Source organism: Musca autumnalis, unplaced genomic scaffold (genome assembly GCF_047663935.1).
Source record: "Musca autumnalis isolate F117 unplaced genomic scaffold, ASM4766393v1 scaffold_44, whole genome shotgun sequence".
Taxonomy (NCBI): domain Eukaryota; kingdom Metazoa; phylum Arthropoda; class Insecta; order Diptera; family Muscidae; genus Musca; species Musca autumnalis.
In genome coordinates, this window is record NW_027412022.1 from 161,590 (window position 1) to 176,900 (window position 15,311).

General features: G+C 31.5%; 2 protein-coding genes and 1 pseudogene across 2 annotated transcripts; 1 reads left to right on the top strand and 2 right to left on the bottom strand.

The window, feature by feature from the left end:
* Window positions 1–7,992: 7,992 nt before the first annotated feature.
* On the bottom strand, window positions 7,993–8,686 carry LOC141404564 (histone H3-like; annotated as a pseudogene).
* Window positions 8,687–10,957: 2,271 nt separating this feature from the next.
* Window positions 10,958–11,317, top strand: LOC141404551 (histone H4). The gene has a single exon (XM_073988013.1). It carries the CDS (start codon window positions 10,977–10,979, stop codon window positions 11,286–11,288), a length of 312 nt encoding a protein of 103 aa, XP_073844114.1. The 5' UTR covers window positions 10,958–10,976; the 3' UTR covers window positions 11,289–11,317.
* Window positions 11,318–13,555: 2,238 nt separating this feature from the next.
* LOC141404544 (histone H2A) lies at window positions 13,556–14,019 on the bottom strand. Its single transcript, XM_073988005.1, has one exon. The coding sequence runs from the start codon at window positions 14,017–14,019 to the stop codon at window positions 13,645–13,647; it is 375 nt and encodes a 124-aa protein (XP_073844106.1). The 3' UTR covers window positions 13,556–13,644.
* Between the last annotated feature and the right edge of the window lie 1,292 nt (window positions 14,020–15,311).

Genomic DNA, 15,311 nt, shown 5'->3' on the forward strand with positions numbered 1-15,311 from the left:
AATAACATTGGTTTTGATTTCATATTCATGTATTGTCATCCATATCTGAAAAGTGTGCAAAGTTTTAGTTCGCTTGGTCAATTACAACTGCGTTAAAAATGAGTTACCAGATTTGAAGACCATGTAAAATTGAACACTGTACAACACTGTAAAAATGGACCAATATTGGTTTTGATTTCATACTCATGTATCTTCATCCAAATCTGAAAAGTATGCAAAGTTTTACTTCGATTGGTCAACTACAACTGTGTGAAAAATGAGTTACCAGATTTGAAAAGCAAATTGGATAAAAAAAATGTAAAACAGTGTAAAAATGGAATAATATTGGTTTTGATTTCATATTCATGTATTGTCATCCATATGTGAAAAGTTTGCAAAGTTTTAGTTCGCTTGGGCAATTACAACTGCGTTAAAAATGAGTTACCAGATTTGAAGACCATGTAAAATTGAACACTGTACAACACTGTAAAAATGGACCAATATTGGTTTTGATTTCATACTCATGTATCTTCATCCAAATCTGAAAAGTATGCAAAGTTTTACTTCGATTGGTCAACTACAACTGTGTGAAAAATGAGTTACCAGATTTGAAAAGCAAATTGGATAAAAAAAAAATGTAAAACAGTGTAAAAATGGAATAATATTGGTTTTGATTTCATATTCATGTATTGTCATCCATATCTGAAAAGTGTGCAAAGTTTTAGTTCGCTTGGTCAATTACAACTGCGTTAAAAATGAGTTACCAGATTTGAAGACCATGTAAAATTGAACACTGTAAAAATGGACCAATATTGGTTTTGATTTCATACTCATGTATTTTCATCCAAATCTGAAAAGTATGCAAAGTTTTACTTCGATTGGTCAACTGCAACTGTGTGAAAAATTAGTTACCAGATTTGAAAATCAAAATACCGGAAATCGGTCGGTACCGTTATATGGGGGCTATAGGAAAAAATGTACCCATATTGATTTTGGTTTCAACTGCAACCGTTTTAAAAATCAGTTACAAGATTTGAAAAGGGGGTTAAGTTAGACACCGTAAAAAAACTGTAAGAATGGACCAATATTGGTTTTGATTTCATATTCATGTAAAACACTGTAAAACAGTGTAAAAATGGACCAATATTGGTTTTGATTTCATATTTGTGTATTGTCAAGTGATTTCACTAGCCCCAATTAGCGGTAATTAGCGGTGAATCAGACGACTAGCCCCAAGAACACCTTGTGCGACATCAGTTACGAACAGAAAACTAAAGCTTTTGGTGTATATACTTTTCTTTGTCTATGATGGCAATAGAATTTATCCATGTCAACAACTTTAGATTGTACCATAGACAAAGAAAAGTATAGACACCAAAAGCTTTAATTTTCAGTTCCTAACAGATGTCGCACAAAGTGATGTTGGGGCTAGTCGACTGACTTACAGCAAAGATATGTAATACAATAAGATGGGACATTTCCATTGCTAGTATATATCGGCAGATGGCGCTGGTGGTCTAACATAATGCGATGTTACAATATGGTGACATGAATTATGTTATATTTAACATAGTTCACATTGGTGTACGCTTTTGTTTCTGTTAATTGTCTGTTACATAAGCGCCCTCTATGCTTGAATATTAAAATTAACTCGATTGTGCATGCTGTCCAATCTTTACCATTGTATGTCTTTGCTTACAGCTAACTGGGGCTAGTAAAAAGACAAAAACAATTTCTTCGTTTTTCTACAATTTGACGGCTGTTTTTGTACATTTTTGGACATCAGCATGTGCTCTACAAATCCCCCTTTTTGGTAAATAATAACATCATAAGTCTTTATATTTTAATTTATTTTAGTTTGAGTGCACGGAGTAGCTTTTACTCAACCCGTAAACAACTGTGTGCGACATCGCTTGTTTTAACATTTTTGGGAGAGAAGAGCTGAGAAACATTTGAAGTCTATACGTTCATTAGTCTATGATTGTACGTGATAAAAGCACATCGACACGAAATCACTTGCTATCTGAAAGGAAAGCTTTATCTAAACTATCAAAGGAAAGCTTTATCTAATCTATGTAAAGGAAAGCTTTATCCGATCTATTCAAACGAAAGTTTAATCTAATGTATGAAAAGAAAGCCTTTTCTAATCTATGTAAAGGAAAGCTTTATATGATCTATTTAAACGAAAGTTTAATCTAATGTATCAAAGGAAAGCTTTATCTAATCTATTTAAAGGAAAGCTTTATCAGATCTATTTAAACGAAAGTTTAATCTAATGTATGAAAAGAGCGCTTTTTCTAATATATGAACGAAAAGCTTTATTTACCTTTAAATATATTGTAAAGATAGCTTTGCCTTGTTATGAAAGATAGAATTTGACGAAGATAATGAAATTTAAAAACAACGAGGAAAATATATGATAAGAACCCGGATGTGATTTGCGCGTGTGTGATGTCGCACAAGAAAAGATTCTGCTATGAGGATTTTTATATGCAAAATTTCGTCGTTCTGCATAAACAATTCATCTTGTTATTATACACATGGTAAGTAATATTCGTTTAATATTAGCAGCACTTCTTGTGGCCTCTTTCTTCGATATGTTATTTTACATATCCCTTATTTACTCAAAGAATGCATTTTTTGAAATAGTAATTTTTATTTTTCCTACTCATTCTACTTCACATTGTAGCACAATTTCTAGGTGATATCTCTCTTAAGAATTCAGTGAGTTATTGCTCACTTAAGGTTTGAAAATAAGTTTCGGTCGACACAAGTGTAGTTTCATGAAAGAAATTTCACAAAGACGTATAGCAATAAAGACCCGAACAAATGCATTTTCCAAAAACATATGCTAATAGTTCCACATTTTGGTTACAGATAGCTACACAACTCACTGGAATTGATAACAGCAATGTCAATCGTTTTTGATTCTTATTTCTCGCGGCAGAAAACATTAACGTCGTGTTTTGTGGCTGAAATTTATTTCTTCACTTTTTTATTTTTTATTTAATAAAAAAACAAAAGTCAACGCCGTAAAATTTGAGTTTTAATGTTTTTCTTGTCAATATTCCAATGAATAACAGTTTTCGTTTAACAGAATGTTGCTATGATATCGTAGCAACAGAGGTTAACTCCCTCTACAGTTAATTTTTCACAATTGACTTTTCCTATCTTATAATATTGACATCTTTGAGTTTCATTAAAATATGCGTTCTTAGATCGAGTTCCCCACTACTGTAATTTCATAAAATTACTCTTGTATGGAACTCGATCTAAGAAGGCATATTTTAATGATATTTTTAATGAAAATACTCTTCACCTTTTTCAGATGTAATTCGAAACATTTTAGTTGTAATTCGTAACATTTTATTTGTAATTCGTGAATTCTATTTGTAATTCGTAACATTCCATTTGTAATTCGAATTATTCCATTTGTAATTCGAATTATTCTATTTGTAATTCGAATTATTCTATTTGTAATTCGAATTATTCTATTTGAAATCGTGGGAGCTGTATACAAATCTCGACCGATTTCAATATAATTTGGCAAACTTTTTCTAGACCAAATTTCGTCACAGATTTCAAATTTCATCAAAATTGCACCAAATACCTAAAATCGGGCGAAAATCTGGCCTAATCAGAATTAAATAAAAATATAAACAAAATCAGTTTTCACGGGGTGAGAAATTTGCTAGTAAAAATTTAATTTTATAAGGTTTGGAGCAATGCTACAAAGGCAACGAGATAGATACATACATATATGTACATATGACAATTATGTGAAATACATAGTGCACGTGTCTTTAAGTATTTATTTACGTCACGTTCACATTACAATTCCCGTCATATGTAAATGTGCTGTCAGTTATATTAAGTTTGTAATTACGTTGGTAACTTCAAAGATATATTTTTAGTGCGTTGTTAGTGATTGCATGAAATTATATCGCCATATTTTATGTGTTTTTGTATGATCTAATTTACATTTTCAATTTTGTGGAATTTATGTGCAGATCTTCTTGCCAACAATTACCGACAATAAAAATATGGGAACGGAAAAATAATGTCTAAATCAATGTATCAATTAATTAGATGAAAGCAAAATAGGAGAAGAGAGCGTCATTCATTCAACGATGTTCTTGATCAAAGAGAAGTGCAAGTATGCTGGATTTATGGGAATGATTTTCCAACACAACATTACGCAGTTCCAATCGTCCACACAGTTTGCATGAAAAACTGTGTATACGTAATATCACGCGTTAGTTTGTGTGACATTACTCATACTTTTTGGAACTAGGACAGTGAACTAGGAAATAGATTGCCCAAATGTACTATTCATACATACATTGACAATTGTTGTTCTTCGTGTGCAGTAAATTTCAGTAAAAACTAATCAATATTCCGTTTTTTTTTTATGCAACCCACGGTGCGTCTTAAGGGGTTAGCGCTCACTGTAGTTCGACGCTTCTACTTAAGCGAGAGACTTCAATAAATTTGACGGATATATAGCTAAAAAACTATCCATTTTTTAGTTAAAATCGAAATTTTGACTTTGGCAGTTCACAATTTTTTTTTCAGAGTTCTGTTAACAACTTTTGACAACAAGCATAATAGATTGTTCATTATTGTGATTTGATTTCCTTTCTATTTTACGTCACAATAATGTATTTGACAGCAAACTAAATAGTCAGGGCTAACTAGTTTGGGCTCAGTGTCCGACTGTATAGACTATACTATACACATATGCTGATAGGTTTATTCATTTTTGAGCTACAATGGCACCACAAACTGCTTTAGTAAAAACAGTGTTTCGTAGGCGGTCATTTGTCAGAACATTGCGCACTATATTTCAACCAAAAAATCCGAAAGTAGCTTAAGGTGTTATCGATGAGATGAAAACAAAATCTTCTAAAAAATGTCGTAGTTTTCTTCTAAAAAACTCGTGAAAATTTAATTTTTCTATGAAGATTGTAGTTTTAGAATCCGCCAAAACTTCCCAGGTGTAAGTATTATTCATTTATATATATTTATATTATTCATTTAAAGTTAGTTAAGGGGCCCGTGAATTTTGTGTTGAGTGAAAATTGTCAATATAGACCATATGCCTTCACGCTAAGCACGGTGGCGATATTTTTCGGTATTTTACACACATACGACAAGATTGCCAAGAAATAGGCGTAACAACGAGAACAAATGTTTTGATTTGTAGTTGTTTAACAACTTGTTTGTCCTAATACATTTGCAATAATTGCGTTTAATGCAATACACTCTCTTTTTAGGCGCTAGTCACCTGTGATTTAGACCATAAAGCGTCAAAATGACGATAAATCGTCAAATTCGGTAACACTGGAGTCATCCGTAACGTTGTAAACACCCATAATTTGTGCAATTTGTTGTTAATTACGTGGCCTTTAATATTGTATATTATTTTTTAATTTTGTCTGTTTCCTACAGCAACGCCACGTCCCTACAGTCTCGTAAACTGTTTTTCAGTTTATCTTTAAAATATTTTGTATTTGTACAAGTCACAAACCAAGGTGTGTGACAAACTAAGAGCTTTTAAACAATTATATGTTAACGAAAGATATACACAATGATATAAAACTTTTAACGATGCTGTAAAAGCTACAAATATAAATTTTACCATCTAATAAAACAATGTAACTTATACGAAAGCTTTGTATATTTTAGAACTTTGGAGCTAGATAAAAAAAGCTACATTGTCGAAACTATCTAAATCAACAACCAATAAAGCAAGTTGTAATGATTTGTTGTCAGTGTATAAAAGGGTTGTCAATACTGTTTACAACAGTAATATAGCCAGAGCAAAAACCACCAATAGTAAAAACCTATAAACAAGCTTTTCAATCATTGACTCCTTTTCACTTCTCAGATAAAAAAGACTTAGTATTTATACTCGCCAAAATCCTCCCCCGCGCGCTTCTTCTCCTGGGCAAAAGTAGGGGAATTAGTGCGAATTTTGCCGAAAACTAAGGATGTGGTGGAAATAAAATAAACAGTGTGTGGAATCGTGTTTAACTTTTTACAAAAGTTTTGGTAGAAATTTAATTTTTCTGAGGAGTCTTTGATTATTTTTATAGAAGATATTTTACACATTTCTTGTATAGATATCAGGCCATATTTTAGCGAAAATTTGGTGTAATTTCCGTTATCCGTTTAAGAGTTATAAGCGTTTAACTTCACAGATTGTAAAAATGTTATCACAAATTTGTAACTAAATTTGAAAAAATTATGAATTTTTTCAAAAATATTTTTCCAAATTCTGTTTGAGAATAAAGCCTGATATGTTTACTTTAGGATAAAATTAAAATATTGAAAAATTTTACATTTGCACTATGAAAAAAAATCAAAATCTTTATGTGTGAATTATGAATTTTTTCAAAAATATTTTTCCAAATTCTGTTTGAGAATAAAGCCTGATATGTTTACTTTAGGATAAAATTAAAATATTGAAAAATTTTACATTTGCACTATGAAAAAAAATCAAAATCTTTATGTGTGAATTATGAATTTTTTCAAAAATATTTTTCCAAATTCTGTTTGAGAATAAAGCCTGATATGTTTACTTTAGGATAAAATTAAAATATTGAAAAATTTTACATTTGCACTATGAAAAAAAATCAAAATCTTTATGTGGTCCAAGACGGCAGAAATCCTCTTGTGGGCATATTTTCAATGAAGAAAAGTTTTTCTTCAAAGAAATTTAAAAGCTCAAATCTAATTGAGTTTTATAAACATTTCAGAATCTGTATATTTACACCAAATTATAACATTATTCATAAAAAGTAGTTATTTCTTTGGAAAAGTTAAAAAAATCTTTCCATTACCGTATACCACCTATGGACAAACATTCACTGTCAAAGGTAATATTTTTGAAAATTGGAATATTTTTGCTAAATTAAATGAAAATCGCTCAAAAATTAATTTTTAATAAAACATGAGGACATTTTCGTTAAAATTTAGTAAAAATTTCATCAATTTTTACAAAAAATATTCTTCAAAAATAATAATATCAAGGAAAAAACCATATAGAATTACTGAAGTTTTTCACACGTACTTTTTTTCCTGATTTCATTAAAAATTTAGATATTTATTGCAAAAATGTATAAAATAAAATAAATAAATCCCTTCTCTATGACAATTTAGTAAAAATAATACAAGATTTAAACAACTTTTTTAAAAGAAAATGTTTTTCTAAAATGTAGTATTAGGCCTTTCAAATGGCCAAGAAATATTCGCCACTCTATGTGAGACAATTTTTGATAAATATTTTTAAAAAATAATAATTTTACAAAATTATCGTAAGACTTTACTAAATTAAAAAAAAAAAAAATTAATATATCTGAAAAGAAAAAATTGCATATTTCATTCATCATTATCTGAAAAGAAAAAATAAAACAAAACAGAGAGCATTTTCCGCCAAAAATTTTCAACCATATTGAGTGAGAAATAGTGAGAGCATTATTGCAGAGAACATTTCGCGCCAAATTTATTGAACATATGCCTCGTGGACATTAGTATACACACAAAAAGAAGTTCAATAGAACAAATATTTGTTATGAAGAAAATAATAAGAAGAAGAAACATTGCCTTTAAAGAAGAAATTAATATGGACGATAAAAAGACCAATAGAAAAGAAAGAAGAAGAATAAATGTATATTCTAATAGGAAAATATCACTGACGCCATCAAAAAACACACATAGAAAAGAAAGAGAAAATTGTATTATATTTTTTTCAAGAAGAAGAATAAAATGTGTCTTCTAATGGGAAATTTTTACTGACGCCGTCAAATATGACTCATACAAGAAAATGTTCAAATATTCCTAAAATCAGCCTCAAAAATAAAAAAAAAAACAAAGAAAAATATTTATTTAAAATGTTAAAAATGCTAAATAGTTTGATGAAAAAATAATCTCTTTTTTATAAATTTTTTGTGGTCCTGAAAAGGACCGATTGTTTTGTTGTAAAAAATATGTTTTTAAAACGTCAAGAATTTAAGCACGTTCTCCACGGATACGTCTGGCCATTGAATATCTTTAGGCATGATGGTGACACGTTTAGCATGGATGGCGCACAAGTTAGTATCTTCGAAAAGACCGACCAAGTATGCTTCGCTGGCTTCTTGCAAGGCCATAACAGCAGAGCTCTGGAAACGCAAATCAGTTTTGAAATCTTGAGCAATTTCACGAACCAAACGTTGGAAGGGCAATTTGCGGATCAACAATTCAGTACTCTTCTGGTAACGACGGATTTCACGCAAGGCAACAGTACCAGGACGGAAACGATGAGGCTTCTTGACGCCGCCGGTGGCTGGTGCACTCTTACGAGCAGCTTTAGTGGCCAATTGCTTACGAGGAGCCTTTCCACCAGTTGATTTACGGGCAGTTTGCTTAGTACGAGCCATTTTTCACTTTAATTTTTTTCACTTCACTTAGGTATGCACACAAACACTGTTAACACTGTAATAACTGTGCCCAAATACCATATAGCGGTATTTATAGAAAATTTCGAAGAAGCGGCTATGATTAGGGGTGGGTAAAACAGTAAAGACAGCTGTGCGCGCACAAAATGTGTACTCACACATACACAAATACCTATACATTTCATAAAGACTCTTAGTTATTCAAACAGGCCAATTTTTGTATAAATACAACTGAACCTAACTTGGAAAAAAAAAAAAAAAAAAAAAAAAAAAAAAAAAAAAAAAACAGTAAACATCAAGTGTGATGGAAGTTAGCTAAAGTGCAAAGTGAAAACAAAAGTGAAAATGAAGTGAAATCTATTCTTCTTTTGGAGATAAATTTTGTTTCAAACTCAAGAAGAAGAAGAAGAAGAAAATTAGCCTAAGGGCAAAAGACTCTAAAATGTCTGGTCTCGGCTCTAGCGCCGAGGACAAAAAGACTATAAAAACTGCTGAAAGTGTCCATAATAATGGAAATAGTGCTAAAACAAAAAGTGCTAATGATGAAAATAGAAATAACGCCGATGGTTTTGTCACTATCGCGACCAAAAGAAAAAAGCTAAACAAAAACTTAAATAATGATATAAACAATAAAGAAGAAGAACTAAAAAAAGATGAAGAACTAAAAAATTTAACTAACAAATATAAAAGAATACTAGAAGAGAGTATACAAGAAAAACAAAAAATAAAAAGTCTTGAAGACAAAATAAAACAGCTAAATTTAACAGTACAACAACTGATAGAAACAGGCAATATACAAGTGGATGTTCACATACCTAATGAGTGGACAAAAAATAACAACACCAATAGTGACATTATGCACAATAATGAAAATCAAAATAAGCAAATTCAAGATGCGAATAATATTAAACTAAAAAGTGATTGGGCAGATGAGGCAGCCGTAGACCTCATGGATGCCGATGTTGAAGACCAAACAACAGCAACGCCGGCTGTTTGCAACGTAGATGACACACAATCGGGGGACGTACTCAATGGAACAAAAGCAAATGAGAGCAGCTATAATAACAACATGAACAGCAATATTAATACAAAAAAATCAAAAGGTAAGGCCAGCCCACCCCTTTTTAAAATTTATAATGAAAACTTAAAGAATTTTTCATTGAAACTAAAAAATTTCTTGAATCATATGTTATTTACAACAAATACTATAAATAAAAACTTATTTCATCTTAAACTCACAAAACCTGAAGACTATGAAACAGTCCGTAAATATTTAGAATCGCAACAAATATCATTTTATACATACACTCCAAAAGATTTTAAACCCAATACTTTATTAATTCAAAAACTTTCATCTACATTCGAACAAGCCGATGTAGAAGAACTCATAAAAGAGACTAACCCAAATCTAAAACCAAAGAAAACGGTTAAACTAAAGGGCGATCGATGGCTAGTGCACTTCCCGCACGATGTTGATACTAAGTCATTTTCTAGACTTCAATACCTGTTGACACACAAAGTCAAAATAACAAAATATAAAAGAGATGGTTTGGTACAATGTAGAAATTGCCAACGTTTTGGTCACATTTCCACAAATTGTAGATTACCCTACAGATGTGTGAAATGTGGAGAATCACATGGTCCGCGCAATTGCGCAATTCCCCCAAAGGACCAGAATAATCAAATAAATATTGATACCGATCCCAATACGGGTGAAATTATAAAAACTGTGGGAAAACCCATTAAATGTGTTAATTGTAATATTTTCGGCCATGTGGCCAGTGATAAAAATTGTCCAAAACGCCTGGAAATCCAGGAAAAAATAAATCAAAAAAGAATGACTACTATAAACAGTCAACCAAGGCAGTTTACTAGCCGGAAAGTAACTAGCGGCATTTCATATGCCAACGCTGCTAATATAGCACAACCCGCAAACCTCAATAGGAATATAGCAGTCACAGACAATAATGTGGCAAAAACTTCCCTTCAAATTGATAAAACAATGGACTTTTTTGAAAATGAATGCAAACGGCTATTGGGAAAAGATTTTCTCACATGCATAAAAAAACTTGGTGATTTTTCAGATACCTACCGTCAACTTAAATCAGATGACGAAAAAACAAAAGTGTTATTTGGCTTATTAGTAAGCCTAAAATTGGAGTGATCTTAAATAATATCTTTATTACTATTATTTATTTTATTTAGTTTTAAGGGGCACTGCCCATTAGCATTAAGTAGTTTAAGAAAAAATCACAATGGTAAACCTCGTTTTTGATCCCTTTTTTCCGAGGTAGTATTAATCAAAATGCTTAATTTTATAACTTAAACAATGGCTGGCCTTACCAATCTTAAAATATCAAATATGTATGTATATCTCTAGAAAAACAAATTAAATTTGTGTTAGAGTAAGTAATATTATAAGTTCATACGCATGTATAAAATATTGTATCTAACTGAATTTGGGAAATAAAACTGAAACTGAAACTGAAACTTGGAAAAAACATTCTGTCTTGTGATTTCGTGAAGTGTAAAAGTGAATTAAAAAAAAAGTGAAAAATGACTGGTCGTGGTAAAGGTGGCAAAGGCTTGGGAAAAGGTGGCGCTAAACGTCACCGTAAAGTGTTACGTGATAATATCCAGGGTATTACCAAGCCAGCTATTAGACGTTTGGCTCGCCGTGGTGGTGTAAAACGTATCTCTGGTCTCATCTACGAAGAAACCCGTGGTGTTCTGAAGGTGTTTTTGGAAAACGTTATTCGTGACGCCGTTACATACACCGAACATGCTAAGCGTAAAACCGTCACTGCTATGGATGTCGTCTATGCTTTGAAGAGACAAGGTCGTACTTTGTACGGTTTCGGCGGTTAAATATTTTCTTGACGCTATTTGGAGAATTTTTCTTTTACAACAAAACAATCGGTCCTTTTCAGGACCACAAAAAATATTTAAAAAGAGATATTTTCTTGTTGAAAATTACAAAAACATGAAAAAATTTAATAAAATATACCAAAAATAATACTTACCTTAATATATGAAAAATAAAACTAACCATAAAATATTTTCTTTCATATTACTTTTTTCAGTGCATTTTATTTTTTCTTTCATTTTCCAAATTTCATAAAATTTTTCAAATAATCTTCCCTTTTGCCTTCAAAAATGTTTGCCGTCGGTAACTCTGATCATTCCTTTTTCGTAATACACAAAAATGTTCCTTTATTTCCACTAATACATGTTCTACCGGCAACTCTCATTGTTAGGGTAGCTGCTTGCTTGCTTGATGTGTGTATACGCTAGCGTCGCTCTGTGTGTGCGTGTGTTTGTTTGTTCATATAACTAACGCACATCAATGCTATGCCAAGCGAACAATATCTTTGACTGCGATGTTATGTACTTATTTTTTCCTTCAAGTAAAAATTTTTGTTATTTTGTGATGAAATTATTAAAAATTGGTATTAAATTGTTTAAAAGTATAATGAAAATTACCTTTTTTAAAACATTTTCATTAAATTAGTTTGAATTTTGTAAATATTTACTGCGATTTTTCTCAAAATTATATTCCAAAAATTTTTATAGCATCTCTTTTTTCAAAAATTTGGTTATGAATAAATTCTTCTTCTTCTTATGTTTCATGATTTCACATAAAAATATTTTATCTTTTACTTAATCCTCCAAAAAATCACATAATTTTCTAAATTTCTCTCACTTTATGTTGAAATTATTGAAAAATTCTTCTTCTTCTCCTCCTTATGTTTCCCTAAAAAAAAAATATATATTTTTTCTTAAATGTCCAAAAAATCACATAATGATCTAAATTTGTTTTATTTTATGTTCAAATTATTGAAAAATTTATTCTTCTTCTTATTTTTCACTAAAAATAATTTATTTTTTCTTAAATGTCCAAAAAATCACATAATTTTCTAAATTTCTCTCACTTTATGTTGAAATTATTGAGAATTTTCTTCTTCTTCTCGTTTCACTAACTCAAATTTTCTTAAATGACCAAAAAAAAATTACATAGTTTTCTAAATTTCTCTCACTTTAGTTGAAATTATTGAAAATTTTCTTCTTCTTCTTCTTCTTGTTTCACTAAATCACATTTTCTTAAATGACCAAAAAATCACATAATTTTCTAAATTATTAAAAAATGTCTTCTTCTTCTTCCTATGTTTCACTAAAAATATTTTATTTTTTCTCAAACGTCCCAAAAATCACATAAATTCTTTTACTTTATGTTGAAATCATTGAAAATTTTTTCTTCTTCTTCTTCTTCTTCTTATCTTTCACTAAAAATAATTTATTTTTTCTTAAATGTCCACAAAATTCACATAATTATCTTCTATTTTATGTATTTTTTGTTAGTTACTAACAATGATCCTCATTTTATTTCCACAACTCTACTTTTTTCCCTTTGAAAATAAAAATTTTTTCCGTGCGCACTTCATGTTGTCATCACTCTATTACTAACTCTATGCTCTGGAAACATTACTAAAATCGCACATTTCTGCATTTTTTCCTTTCCAAATACAGTTACTTTTTTTCTCCTCAAAATTCGCGGCGGCAGAACACTTTTTCTTAATAATTTACTCTAACAGCCACTACAACAACATCAACAACCATCATCATCGTAAGTAAAGGCATTTGGTTATTCTAACTAACAAACACACAACACCACACACACACACACACACACACATTCATAACAGACATCGTCAACATACGATGAACGAACATTGGCGGCAACATCGATGAACGAATATTGGCGCGAACATCATCGATGAGACGAATGATCTCTTTTTCGCTCTTTCTTACTCTCTCTCTATATCTGTCTCGCTATTTCTGTGAAAAACTAAAGCGACACAAAACAAACACAATTCTGCTGGGGGGTAGAAATGAAAAACAGTTACAACAAACGAACATATTTTCTAAGGAAATATGAAAGAAAAAATGTCATTTGCAAATAATCAAGGGTTGTCGTCGATTAAGGAAAATATCATTTTTTGGGCATTTTTATTTTTTCCCTATAAAATGTAAATATAAAATTTTTGGTCATTTTTATTCTTTCCCTATAAAATGTAAATAATGAAAATTAATAGTTTGAATAGATTTTTTCTCTTTTTAAATATTTTTTGTCGTCCTGAAAAGGACGGATTGGTTGAATTTTGTATGGATTTTCTTCTTCTTATACGATGGTCTGTATTTTTTCCATAATACCTTTCGAGATAATTTAGGCTTTCTTTTCGGTCTTCTTGGGCAAGAGAACAGCTTGGATGTTTGGCAATACACCACCTTGGGCAATTGTGACGCCGGACAGCAATTTGTTCAATTCTTCGTCGTTGCGGATGGCCAATTGCAAGTGACGGGGAATGATACGAGTCTTCTTGTTGTCACGGGCAGCATTACCAGCCAATTCCAAAACTTCAGCAGCCAAATATTCCATGACGGCGGCTAAATATACTGGAGCACCGGCACCAACACGTTCAGCATAGTTGCCTTTGCGCAACAAACGATGAATACGACCGACGGGGAATTGAAGACCAGCACGATTTGAACGGGACTTTGCCTTTCCCTTAACTTTGCCACCTTTACCACGACCAGACATTTTCACTTAATATTTTTTTGAACACTTCACTTAGCACTGAAAAAACACAGAATGATGCCGTTACTCGCTTGAACCCCTACTATTTATACTTTTCTCTCGCTCATTTAATACACACACATCGAAAACTGGGGTTGTTTGGCCACTATTCTACACAACAACTGCGATTACCTGAAACATTTGAGCACATAATGCTTGAAATATTCTGTTTGGGTACTGGGTTTTTATCATTTGTGAACAGTGTTTGTGTGATTCAAAAAATTAAAAGTGAAAAATGCCTCCAAAAACCAGTGGTAAAGCAGCAAAGAAGGCCGGCAAAGCCCAAAAGAACATCACCAAGGGCGATAAGTCGAAGAGACGTACCAAGCGTAAGGAGAGTTACGCTATCTACATTTACAAAGTGTTGAAGCAAGTCCATCCTGATACTGGTATTTCGTCAAAGGCCATGAGCATCATGAACAGTTTTGTGAATGACATCTTCGAACGTATTGCCGCCGAAGCCTCTCGTTTGGCCCACTACAACAAGCGCTCTACCATCACCAGTCGGGAAATCCAAACTGCTGTCCGTCTATTGTTGCCCGGTGAATTGGCTAAGCACGCTGTCTCTGAAGGTACCAAGGCTGTTACTAAATACACCAGCTCCAAGTAAATGCCTTGATTTTTTCATATTTCGTCGAAATTCAACCATAAAAGGCCCTTTTCAGGGCCACAAAAAACATTTTAAAAGAGATCAAATTTTTGTCGAAACACTTATTTTCCATTATTTACATTTTTTAAATAAAAAACTTACCAAAATAATTTTAAAATTCTTAAAAAACTCATATTCTAGCAAAAATAATATTTTTCCCATGTATTTACTAAATGACGCCGTCAACTCTTGTTTTGCCGTGGTTCATATTGCTTTTTTGCTTGCTTGGCTACTCTATGTGTGTACAACAACACGCCATCCAATGTATGGGTATGTGTGTGTGCTTGTGCGATGTTACTTTGTATTACCGTCGGCAGTCACCACCATATCGAAAAATGTATAAACGAACAACAAGCATTTTGCCTGTAATACTTCACTACGCCAATGCCAAATATGAAGCGCGAACATTTTTAAGGGGAAATTTGTTTGGTGGTGGCGCAAAAATTAACGGGACATTTTTCAATGGAAAAAATAGAATTAGGGGAAAATAGAATGAGAAATAAAATAGAGTTGCAACATAACTTCATTAGAATAGAAAAACATTCCCGATTAAAATAATCTCCTTTTACCCAGCAAACAATTTTTGCAAAGAGAAAAAAATTATCAT